Source organism: Saimiri boliviensis, chromosome 21 (genome assembly GCF_048565385.1).
Source record: "Saimiri boliviensis isolate mSaiBol1 chromosome 21, mSaiBol1.pri, whole genome shotgun sequence".
Taxonomy (NCBI): Eukaryota; Metazoa; Chordata; class Mammalia; order Primates; family Cebidae; genus Saimiri; species Saimiri boliviensis.
The window spans coordinates 27,179,342-27,192,221 of record NC_133469.1 but is presented as its reverse complement, the minus strand read 5'-3'; the positions used below and the strand labels follow the sequence as shown (position 1 = coordinate 27,192,221).

The following is a 12,880-nucleotide window of genomic DNA, read 5'->3' as shown; positions in this document are numbered from 1 at the left end:
GCCTGGCATCTCTTCCATTTCAGCCTTCCTTCTTTCCATCCATTCATCTCTATACCTTTGTCCTATCCAAGTGTAACAAGGGTTTGCTCCTGCCTTTGTTTTCCCTGAAATAAACATATGCTTCCTCCTTCACACCCCCTGCATTTTATGGTAGAAATCAGGACAGTTCCAGAGCTGTCTCAGAAGTCTACTAGTCACCTGTCCCTAGTCTGTAAGGCATGTCGGTGAGGCTTGACTCACCCAGTGCCACCTCCCTCCCACGGGAGGTTGTCATCCTCCCTAGGCAATGATCAGGCTATGGCAGAGTGGTGAGTAGAAAATAGTGGAAACCAGGCCAGGCACTCAGCCTCCCAGCACTTTGGGAGGCTGAGGTGGGTGGATCACTTGAGGTCAGGAGTTTGAGACCAGCCTGGCCAACATGGTGCAACCCCATCTCTATTTAAAGTGCAGACATTAGCTGGGCAAGGTGGCTCATGGCTGTAGTCCCAGCTACTAGGGAGGCTGAGGCAGGAGAATAGTTTGAACTTGGGAGGTGGAGGTTGTGTGAGCTGAGATCATGCCACTGCACTCCAGCCTGGGTAACAGTGAGACTCTGTCTCAAGAAAAAAAAAAAGAAAGAAAACAATTGAAACCAGTTTTGTGTTTGTGGTAGTGTCTGTTGTTGTTGTTTATTTATTTTAAGAGACAGGGTCTCACTCTGTTACCCAGGCTGGAGTATAGTGGCATGGTCACAGCTCATTGTAACCTCTAACTCCTGGGCTCAAGCAGTCTTCCTGCCTCCACCTCCTGAATAGCTTAGGACTACAGACACAGGCCACCATGCTCAGCTGATTTTTAAATTTTTTGTAGAGAGGGGCATCTCTCTGTGTGGCCCAGGTGGGTCGTGAACTCCTTGGTTCACACCTTGGTTTCCTAAAGTGCTGAGATTACAGATGTGAGCTGCTGTGCCTGGCCTGCAATGGAAACCATTCACACTGAACTTCTCACTCACAGCACTTCTGACATTATATATTGGTGGTATTTTCCCTCCATACCAACCAATTCTCCAGCTCTCCATACACCAACTGGGTGTCCTACAATTCAGTTCTGACACTAGCTACCTAGAGTTAGTGACAGACTCCATAGTGCTAACAGCTTGTTAGCACAAAACTGCCCTCACTTTGGATGCCAGTTGCAAGCATTAAGTGCCAGGATACCCACACTTCTGTTTAGCTGGGCTAAAAGTCAGGGATTCTCACCCCCTAACCCTTTTAGGTTTGATAGTTTGCTAGAACGGCTCAGGACTTAGGAAAACACTTTACCTACATTTACCAATTTATGACGAAGGATACACCTCAGGAACAGCCAAGTGAGGAGATGTTTACGGCAAGGTATGGGGCGGATGCACAGACGTTCTGTGCCTCTCCAGGTGCGGCACCCTCCCAGCATCTCCATGTTGTTCACCAGCTCAGCAGCTTTCTGAACCCTGTCCTTTAGGGTTTTTTTTAACAGAGATTCTATTACGTAGGCATGATTGATTAAATCACTGGTGATAAACTCAGTCGCTAGCCTCTCTTCCCTTTCTGGAAGTTGGGAGGTCTGGGAGCTGAAAGTTCCAGCCATCTAATCACATGGTTGGTTCCTCTGACTGTTGCCCTGCCTTACATATATTTTTGGCTTAAAAAAGACAGATCTTTATGCTGTATAAAACATCTCTTGTCTTGGTTTGCAGGAAGCAGAGGCTTTTGCATTGTACCACAAGGCCCTGGATCTGCAGAAACATGACCGGTTTGAGGAGTCTGCCAAAGCTTACCATGAGCTCTTGGAGGCGCGCTTGCTGCGGGAGGTGAGGCACCAGCAGGCCAGGCAGTGTGCTGTGGTGGTTAGTGTATGCGCTATGGGGCTGGGGCTCTGGGCCTTACCTCTGCTCTCCCATTTCTTGGCTGGGGAACCTTGGAAACGTTTCACCTCTCTGCCTCTATTTCTCTACCTCTAGAGTATCTGCCTCATTGAGTTTTTATGAGGGTTGAGTGAATCCAGTGAAGCATGTAGAATGGTTCCTGGTGCAAAGTAAGTGCTTGGTAAAGGCCAGCTATCATTATTACTTAATCTTCACAACCACTCTGCCCAGTAGCTGGGTTTTACAAATGTGGAAACTGAGGCTTAGTGAGGTCTTGATGGCTCAAAGCCATCCAGGTAAGTGAGGAACCATTCGAACCAGGATTGGAGTCCATGGTTTGCTGATATCTAATGATCCTATTGGCAGCACATTCTAGCAAATGCCATTTGAGTAAAAGACCTTGAGCTTGGGAAGTCTATATAGACACGCCATGGAGTTTTGAATATAGTCAGAAGGACTGGGGCACTGGTTACAGCAGAGAGGGGCAGGCAGGGCAAGACCTGGTCCCAGCATGGGGACTGTGGTAGTGGTGAGTGAGTTAATCCTCGAATTGACTGGAGATGTTGACCAGAGGTTTGGGAATTGGTCCCAACCTGAAATTCATTTAGGAAGGTGTATATTTCACTGGGAGGAAAGGCTTTTGTTTTCAGGTACCCAAACATGCAGATGATGTGCATTAAGGAAGCAGATAAACTCCATAGGTGTTTTTCTGTACTGCACAGGCTTTCAGTTCAGCAGAGTCTCCTACAGTGCTAGGCAGGCAGATACTTGTGACTCAAGCACACTACCCCTAGATGGTTTTTGCTGCTGATGAGTTAGAATACTGAGTTCTAATCGTCAGCAGAAAGCATCTATTCCTTCTCTCACTCAAGGTATTTCCTCATATTCCTAATTATATAGCTTGTCAAGATTCTTTGGTTACTAGTTACAGTTTCTTGGAATAAGGGGTATGGGACTTGTGACCTCCTCTTCTCAGTGTTAGTAGGAAGTAGGTGAGGACCCAGAGAGGGAAAATTAGTTTATTCCATATTTATTGAGCTTTGGTTTTGGGCCAGTTGCTGGGCTTGTTGGGTCTTCCCTCTCAGGCCTTGGTGGAATGTACCTCAGAGGTGTGAACAGGTAAGCACTGAACTCAGTGGGCTAAGTATAGGATGGATGCCAGGTGGGCCCAGCATTCAACAGGTGCTAGGTGGGAGGCCTTTTACCTAAGGGCACGGTTGTGTGTCAGCCTTTTAGTTGTAGGTACGTGCATCTTTCTTTGCACAGTATATCACTTTCAGCCTTACAAGGTTGTTTTAGCACCCCCATGCCTTGCTTATAATCATAAAAACATGCTCATTGTAAGCAACCAAAAAGTACAGAAAATATACATAGAGCAGTTTCTTATTACCCTCTTATTGCATTAATGTACTTAATAACAGTTTTACAGAGGATTGGTATAAATAGGTCCTGGACTGGCAGCTGACTCCTAAGAAGCATTCAGCCTAACTGGTTGGTGTCCTGGAGGGACTTGCTGGGGCAAGCCTTTCAGGGCGGATTGAGAGTGGTACTGAATGTTGGTAGTCTGTTAGGTGGAGGTTAGTTAAGAGGATCCACTGTTAGGTTTATATGTATTGCTGACTGTTTAGTCTGAAGTAGACTTACTCAGTCTCAGTAAATTTGTTCCCACTGTTTTGAAGAGTTCTGTACCTGGAGGGACGGAGGTACGTGGGATCCAGCCCTGGTCAGCAGATTCTTGAGGACTTTTTTTGTGTGTTAAGTCAGACGACGGTAGAAGATAACTGAATGGGGCTTCATTTGAGCTTCTCAGACTTGAAGAAGTTCCTTAAGACCTCCAAGGTAGATGGATTCTTGGATTAGCTAAGGGATGCTTGCTGAGGGTGGCATGCCTTCGAGTCTTGCCTGTTCAGAACATGAAGAGCAATGTGTGGAAGCCACCTGTCCCAGGAAAGAGCTTCTTGGTGCCCGTGAGTTTTTTCTGTTAGAAAATGTTAGTCTTTGTCCTATGGTTGAACCAATAGTTTACTAATCAGTAGTTTCTTAGAATATAAGGTCATTAAAGCTGTAATGAAGTAACTTTTCATACTAAATACACTTGCAATTCTTATGGTCTTTCAGCTCACTTTAACCTTTGATATTTAGGTTAGGAATTGTTTTTCTTAATTACAGAGGTCAGACACTAATGTTTTAGTTCAATTAACAATTGTCTGTGGTCGTGTGATAAGTTACAGGCTCAGCATCTTACTCCTAATGCTGGAGTGTCTGGGGTGAAGCTCCAGGTCCTCCTGCCTCCAGGCACCCTGCTCATACCTTGTTTTTCATCTTCATACCTGGAGCTGCTGACTGGGCCTCCCTGTGCTGTAGATGTTACTCTCTAGGCCTGAACCCTCAGGGATGGCAGTAGTTATAGGGCAGCTGTTCTCTGTCTCTATGGATGCCCAGACTATCTGCAAACTATTAATACCTCAGGGTGGTTCGTTCTTCTCTGTGCACTTGGAGCAGGAGTGGTCTTATAAGAACACATGGTGCAACACCTTCATTTTCTAGTGGTGAACTGGGACTGTAGGCATGCACCACTACACCGCTACACTAGACTGGCTCAAGAGCCTGCAGCAGAGGCCAGCCTGGAAGCCAGGTATCCTGCTGGATGCTCGCTGAGGCTTCAAGGCCTAGTTGTCACTTCTGTTCCTGTTTGTTTTGTTCACAGGCAGTTTCATCTGGTGATGAGAAAGAGGGGTTGAAACACCCTGGACTGATACTGAAATATTCCACATACAAGAACTTGGCTCAGCTGGCAGCCCAGCGGGAGGATCTGGAGACAGCCATGGAGTTCTACTTAGAGGTGGGGTTTTGGTGCTTAGCTCCCTTGGTGTTTTGAAAGCTCTTGGTGGAGGGGATGAGGTTGGGGTCTCGTGGGCCAAAAAGAAGAGTTTGTAGTGGTGCATCACCAAGCTATAGTACCCAAGGCTCTAGGGTCCACAGGTGATAACAGTTAGTACCGGCCAGGCCTGGAAAGCACATACTTGAATACAGAGGCCTGCACGTGAACTCTTCCTTTGCTACTCAGTGCATGTGTGGCCAAGAGTGAGTTATTCAGTCTCTTGGTATGTCTAGGTCTATACCAATATAGTGGGAATAATAAAAAGCATAGTTGTGAAAATTAAGTGAGTTGGTATGCATAATAGTATGAAAAAAAGTCTGAAACTGAGCATTCAATATATTAATATTCCAGTCATAATAGTATTGTTATTTCATGTTGCTGTCAGTCTCTCTGTGGGACCTCTAAAGCACCAGACACTGCCATTTGCTTCCTATGCATACACTAATCCTCATGCCATCTTGGAAGGAAGGAGTCTTTATCTTCCCTTTAGTGATGAGGAAATGGAGGCTCAAGATCATTCTGCTAATCAGTGTTAGAGCAGGGATGTGAACCGAGGTTTGTCTTCAAAGTACATGAGTTTTCTTGAATCCCATAAGACTCCCATTATAAAAAATTTAAGACACAATGGTTGCACAGGCTGGAGTGCAGTGGCACAATCAAGGCTCACTGCAGCCTCGACCTCCCAGGCTCAAGTGATCCTGCCACCTCACGCCCCCAAGTAGCTGGGACTGTAGGCATGCACCACTACACCCAATTATTTTTTTGTATTTTTAGTAGAGACAGAGTTTTGCCATGTTGACCAGGCTGCTCTTGAACTCGTGGACTCAAGCATTCTGCCCACCTCAGCCTCCCAAAGTGGGATTACAGGCGCAAGCCATCATGCCTGTCCCATATTTTCTTTTCCTTCTACTCCTTTTACTTTTTTTTTTTTAACCTATTAAATATGTAAGGAATACAGATGCTCAAATTGACAAAATATATTAAGAAAATGGGGAGGCCGAGGCAACAGGATCACTTGAGGCTAGGAGTTTGAGACCAGCCTGGGCAACATAGTAAGACCATGTCTCTATAGAAAAATTGAAAATTAGCTGGGTGTGGTGATGTGCCCTTTTGTTCCCAGCTACTCAGGAAGCTGAGGCAAGACGATTGCTTAAGCCCAAAAGTTTGGGGATGTAGTGAGCTATGATCACACCACTGAACTCTAGCCTGGGCAGTAGAGTGAGACCCAGTCTCAAAAAAGAAAAGTTTTTTTTTTTTTAAAGTTCTAAGTTAAATAACTTGGTCCCTCTAATTTTTTATGTGCCATTATTGCTCTAGATCTTGGAAACATGTGACTCCAGGAAGGCTGAGCTAGCATTGCTTGTCAGTTATAAGATAGTCATGCCACTTTTGCCATTTCCCTAGGTAGTTCAAGTGGCTATGCCAGTGCTGTGCTTTCCCAACCCCGGGGTGCCTGCTTAAGGAGAGATCTGACTGCATGCGTGTGTGTGTGTGTGTGTGTGTGTGTGTGTGTGTGTCTGTCTGTCTGTCTGTCTGTCTGTCTTCTGCTGTGTGTGCGTGCGTGTGTGTGTGTCTTCTGCTGTGTGTGTGCATGTGTGTGCCGTGTGTATGTCTGCTGCTGTGTGTGTGTGTGCGTGTGTGTGTGTGCCGTGTGTGTGTGTGTCTGCTGCTGTGTGTGTGTGTGCGTGTGTGTGCGTGCGTGTCTTCTGCTGTGTTGTTTCCAGGCAGTGATGCTGGACTCTACAGACGTCAACCTCTGGTATAAGATTGGACATGTGGCCCTGAGGCTTATCCGGATACCCCTGGCTCGCCATGCTTTTGAGGAAGGGCTGCGGTGCAATCCTGACCACTGGCCCTGTTTGGATAACTTAATCACTGTCCTGTACACCCTTAGTGATTACACAAGTAAGTTATGCTTTGATGCCTTCTTCCATGTGCCAGTAGTTTTTGGCACTGAGGAGGAAAGGTATTTTGGGTAAACTGAAAGCCGAAGTTAACGTTGAAGGGCTTTGCCTGACTGTCAGGGAGAATGGAAATGTTTTTAGATGTCTGCTTTATTCTGCATCTCTTTCTTGATTTGTTAAATGCCTTGTAGTAATGAAATAGCAGGTTTTCTGAATGATTTTTCTTTTGGCTGTCTAATTTCTTTTTTTTTTTTTGAGACGGAGTTTCGCTCTTGTTACCCAGGCTGGAGTGCAATGGCACGATCTCGGCTCACTGCAACCTCTGCCTCCTGTGTTCAGGCAATTCTCCTGCCTCCGCCTCCTGAGTAGCTGGGATTACAGGCACGCGCCACCATGCCCAGCTAATGTTTTGTATTTTTAGTAGAGACGGGGTTTCACCATGTTGACCAGGATGGTCTCGATCTCTTGACCTTGTGATCCACCCGCCTCGGCCTCCCAAAGTGCTGGGATTACAGGCTTGAGCCACCGTGCCCGGCTAATTTCTTTTATCTTTTTTTGCTTTGCAAGGTTTTGTTTGACAGAAGGAATGGCTGATTTCATCCCTACACTATCTCATTTTGTGTGTCTTAGTCTGTTTGGGCTGCCATAAAAACAAAGTACAATAGATTAAGTGGCTTAAACAGCAGAAATTGGCTGGGTATGTTGGCTTACGCCCGTAATCCCAGCACTTTAGGAGGCTAAGGCAGGCAGATCACTTGAGCCCAGGAGTTCGAGACCAGCCTAGGCAACATGGTGAAACCCCGTCTCTTCAAAAAATACAAAAATTAACCGGGTTCATACTGGTGCATGACTGTCATCCCAGCTGCTCAGGAGGCTGAGGTGGGAGGACTGCTTCAGCCTGGGAGGTTGAGGCGGCAGTGAGTTGAGGTTGTGTAACCACACTCCTGTCTGGGTGGCACAGTGAAACCCTGTCTCCAAAACAAAACAAAAATATTATCTAAATTAGATGTGGGTAAGACTTGAGGTACAGTTTGTCCTGAGACAAAATTCCTTTCCAGTTGTGAACTTGCAAATCCAGATAAATTACGTGCTTCCAAAATATAATGGTGGGACAGATATAGGAAGGACATTTCCATTCCAATAGGGAGAAATAGAAAAGCAGGAAAGGATGATGGGTCCCAAAACTTAACAAATATAGCAAGGCAAATTTGAGGTCCTAAGTCTCAGGAATAATTATCTTTGATCTGATGCTCTGCCCTTGATGCCCGCTGAGGAGGCAACATCACCTTTATGGCAGGTAGGTGGAGGGACAAGCCCCACCCTTTTGGCTTGACAGGGGCTCCACTCCTAAGATGCTAGGTTGAGACATCCTGGTCTACGCAAACTGGAGCGGTGGCCCCAGCCTTTAAGGAACTAGCCCTAATCTCTTCGTCTGTGGTAGAAGTGGCAGCTCAGATGATCTTTGAATTACCTTTGAGATTCTTCTTCCCTTTCCTTGAAGAATAACACATATTCTTGGCTTTCATTCTTTACCATTTTTTCTGTTCCCGTTAGTCCCAACTGACGGTGTTTCTGCTGGTATAATCTTACCTTTCTGGCTTCTGCCGAGATACCTGATTAAGTCTGTAGTTCATGCTCACACTGCTCTTATAAGGAAATTGTTGGCTGACCACACCCATAGTGTTCTCAGAACAAACTTTCTCAATTTTTGCAATATGGATAGACAGAATTTTCTAAATCTTTAAGTTCTGATTCCTTTTTGCTTAACAATGCCTTCTTCTTTTCTCTATTCTAGCATTTCACTATAAGCAGCCAGGAGGAACTGGGCCGTGCCTTTAATACTTTGCTTTGAAGTCTAAGCAAAATATCCAGTTTCATTGCTTACAAGTTCTACCTTCCACAAAACATGAGAACATAGACATAATTCAGCCAAGTGCTTTGCTATTTACAGCAAGGATCACCTTTTCTTCATTGTCCAATCACCGATGGCTACCCTTCAGGTTTTGTGTGATCTCAGAGAAACCATGTCCCTTATTTGTCTGAGGCAGGCACCTTTGGACCATCTATTGAGCAGCTTGGGCTGTGCTGGAATTGTACAGACTTCTTCCTGCTCACAGACTGCACAGCCTTTGTGTGCTTTGGGGTGTGTGGCCCCTGCTGAGCATCGTGGCCAGTCTGTGCTCTCCCCTGCCAATCATACTAGGAGGGCATCACTTTCTCCTCTCCCAGGCTTCCATGCCCAGATTTCTCCTTCTGGTCTGGCTTTTCTCTGTGAATTGCTTCTCCTAGGAGCTTCATTTTCTAGTTAGTCTTGATAGGAGTGACTTGCAGTCCACCTGCACCAAACTGAGAAGCTGGGCAGGGCATGATAGTGGTTCCAGTGTCTGGGCAGAGCTGGCACCCTGTTGCATTGTGCTGTTTCTCCTTGTGTTCACTAGTGAGACCTGGACTGTTCCCAATTACAAATGCTGAAGGCTTTCATAATTTATATCATAGTTCTGTTTTGTGAATCCATGCCATCCCATTTTTTTCTGTATGTTTACCTGTTACTATCTCCATTCCTGAAGGAGCTGGAGTTAGCACGGACTTTCCAGATCAATGACTTGAGGAGGCTCATTATTACATTAACATAAGCTATGTACGTGTCTTAAATTGTAGGCAGTAATTTTAATAATAGGTTTTTTTTTAAAAAAAAGGAAAATTGGAAAATACAAGTAAGCAAAATTCAGTCCGTTTTATGTGTATAGTGGAGCCACACTATGTGACCTCTTTTGTCCCCTGCTTCTTCCCAGTGCTGTGTCTTGGCCTTATTTCTGGACGGTAAGCATACTCCTCGGTCATCTGTGTAGTGGCTGCTTCGCAACCGATTGTGTGGATTGGACATACTTTACTTAACCAGGTGCCATGGTGGGACAGAGTGGTTTTGAGATTTTTTTTTCCCTTGAGACAGGGTCTCACTCTGTTGCCCAGGCTAGAGTACAGTGGTACAGTCATGGCTCACTGCAGCCTAGACCTCCTGGGCTCAAGCGATTCTTCCACCTCAATGTCCTGAGTAGCTGATACTACAGGTGTACACCAACATGCCTGACTAATTTTTGTATTTTTTGTAGAGATGGGGTTTCATCATGTTTCCCTGGCTGGGCTCCAACTCCTGGGCTCAAGCGATCTGCCCAACTTGGCCTCTAGAGTAATGGGATTATAGGCATGAGCTCTGTGCCTATTTCCAGATGTTTTGAGGGCTGTTTTCCAATTAGCCAATAGATAATCATTGTGAGTGCTGTTGGATTTTTGCAGTAGTTCCTGGAAGTGGGATTGCTGGGTCGAGGATCTATGTGTAATGCCTATGGTCCTCCAGAAAGATCCTATGGTCTGTCCTCTGCCAGAAGCTTTGGGCCTGCATACCTTGCAGTGCCCCATCTACTCTGGGTCTTATTATTGACCTAACTGAATTAGTTAACGTGGTATCTCATTATTGTTTACCAGGCATTTAATTGATTCTAGGATTGGGAATATTTTCCTAATGTTAACTGGCAAGGCCAGAGCTTCTCAGTGCGGTCTCAGAAGTCATAAACTGTTTCTTTCCTTGCCAGCATGTCTGTACTTCATCTGCAAAGCTTTGGAGAAGGATTGCCGATACAGCAAAGGGCTGGTCCTCAAGGAGAAGATTTTTGAGGAGCAGCCTTGTCTCCGGAAGGACTCTCTCAGAATGTTCCTCAAGTGGTAAGTCCTGCCTCTTTCCATGCATGTGTGCGTGCTCTCCTATGTGGCTGGTGAAGGTCAGGAGCGCAACTCATTCTCCTCTCAGGTCCCATGGATGGAGCCCTTGTGCTCTGGGGCTCCATGCCTTGCTGCAGCCCCTCATCTAGTGAAATGACCTTGGGCCACCTTGTTGATCACCCACCTGTACCTAATCTTGACAAGGCCTCCTCAGGCTGCCCACCTCTCCTGATGCCTACCTCTCTGGATGCCTGGCCAGCTTTCAGTTTTGCTGTCTCTCCTCTGGATTCCTGGATGCCTAGCTTGCCTCCTGCCTTTTTGCTTCCCAGGGTTTGTCCCCAGTGCTGCTCAAGTTCAGTGTCCCAAACATGCCTCTGATCATGTGCCACCCCTGCCTTGCCTCCAGGATACACCCCATGTACAATTGCATTACCCAAGAGATTCTTTGCAGCCTGACTCCCTAGATCTCCCATCTCACCTCCTGCTTTTCCCTCTCAGGCTCCTTTTGTTAAGACTGCCCCAAGTCCCTGACAGTTTCCAGGCTTGAGTCCATTGTGTGTCATCCTATCTCCTACCCTGGCTCCCACTGTGCTCTAAATTGTCATGCCATTTTCCCACCTCTCCACCTGTCCTGCCATTGCCCCTGCTTTATCAGGTGTCTTCCCACAGACACACTTCTGAGGTGACCCAACAATACCTGCCTCTCCTGCCCAGACTGTCCTGATGCCTGCCAGCAGGGCTACACCTCAGAGCTGCTCACTTATGAACTTATCTGTTTCACGTGCCAACTCTCAGGTCACCTCTCTGTTGCTTTCTGAGCTCTAGCTGCCCCTCCCCCCAGCCCTCCAGTCCAGCCAACTCCTCCTGCCCTCTGGTCTTCCTTGGCCTTGGAACATACCTGTAGGGGTCGGTTAGTAGTGGTTTATCTCCGTGTCTATCCCCTGCGAATCTGTGCCTCTCCAGAGGGAACTACCTGTTGGCAGAGATAGGAGCCAAGGGAACATCCATCATGAGGGAACTAATCTTCTTGGGGAGACAGATGCCAAGCACATGAAACAGATAAATTCATGAGTAGCTGTGAGGTGAAACCCTGCTGGGAAGCACCGGGACAGTCTGGGCAGGAGGGCAGGTGCTGTTGGGTCACCTCAGAAGTGTGTTTGTGGGAGGACACCTGGGGCCTCCAAGAACCTGCTTTTTCTGTATTTGGGGGTCATGACACACTTTGGTGAGCTTCACCTGTCTGATGACTTTTTGTTGGCATGGGCAGTATGGGATAAATTCTTTTAAGATTTTCTGACAATAATTGAGAGAAAGATTTTATTTTTCTGTGACTTTTCAGGTATTACTATGATACTGTTAACACATATGAAAACCCTTTCTCTGCCCAGTTTTGAATTGTCAAAGGAACAAAGAATATCAGTCATTTTTAGTGTGTGTGGGTATTAAGAAGGCTATTTACTGCCCTACCCAGGTCAGACTCAAGTGGTTATTTTATTTGTAGGAGGAAACAATACACATTAAAAGGTATTACCCTAAATACATTTTTGTATGTAAAATTTCAGCCTCAATTCTAGTTTGTAACATTGTAATTTCTCCGTCTCACATGCTTTTAGTGACATGTCGATTCATGATGTGTCGGTGAGTGCAGCTGAGACACAGGCCATTGTAGACGAGGCCCTGGGGCTGCGGAAAAAGAGGCAAGCGCTGATCGTTCGGGAGAAGGAGCCGGACCTGAAACTGGTGCAGCCCATTCCCTTCTTCACGTAGGTTGGCTGGTGTCTCTGGGAATGCTGGTTCGGCCAGTGGGCCCTGGTAGGAGATACTACCCTGCACAAGAGGGAGAGACCTTGAGGCTTTACCATGGGTTGGTGGTATGGATGGGGGCTGGGTGGGTGCACAGTGGCCAAATGGTTGGAGGTGCATGCTTACTTGATTACTAAGAAGCAGGTCGGCTCTCTCTCAAGTACATCCAATCTCAGTCCCTTTTTGCGGTTGCTGTTCTTGACCCCAGCCACCTGCCACATTCCTGTAAGTCTCCTCTCAGTCTGCCCTACTTGGAAGAGAGACAGAAACTAACATTTGCCAGGCACTTGCCAGGAGGAAACTGATACTCAGAGCAGCTAAATGGGGAGCCCATAGACAGTCTGGGCTTTCCTGCTCTCAAGTCCTCCATGTTTTCCTTCTAGGGTCACGGGGGGAGCCCTGCAAGATGGGCCTCAATGTAGTCCTTGCCAGCCCCATGATGTGAGAGTCTCTCTTTCTCCAGGAAGGGCAAATTGGTATTGGCTGTTTCCTGGATTTGAGGTAGTTTAGTCCCTTAGTGAGCTCTGGAATTCAATTTCTGTATTTAAAATTCTGACATTGAATCTTTTAAGTTTAGCATGACTTAGCAGTAGCATTCCATTTCTGCTCCCCATTACCTCCCTCCACCCCTGCCTGCTTACTCTGAGGGAGTTCCTGCCTGGATCAAACGGACCTGACCTAGGTCCAGTCCTGGCA

At 46.5% G+C, this 12,880-nt stretch overlaps 1 protein-coding gene across 4 annotated transcripts in view; it reads left to right on the top strand.

Moving 5' to 3' along the window:
• The window catches only part of CABIN1 (calcineurin binding protein 1), a 159,375-nt gene that overhangs the window by 22,293 nt on the left and 124,202 nt on the right, over positions 1-12,880 (top strand). For all 4 annotated transcript variants that reach the window (XM_010349227.3, XM_010349226.3, XM_003938572.4 and 1 more), the window contains exons 5-9: positions 1,712-1,825; positions 4,587-4,721; positions 6,485-6,665; positions 10,255-10,384; positions 11,995-12,144. In XM_010349227.3, coding sequence (XP_010347529.2) covers positions 1,712-1,825; positions 4,587-4,721; positions 6,485-6,665; positions 10,255-10,384; positions 11,995-12,144 — 710 coding nt within the window. The remainder of the gene's footprint in view (positions 1-1,711; positions 1,826-4,586; positions 4,722-6,484; positions 6,666-10,254; positions 10,385-11,994; positions 12,145-12,880) is intronic.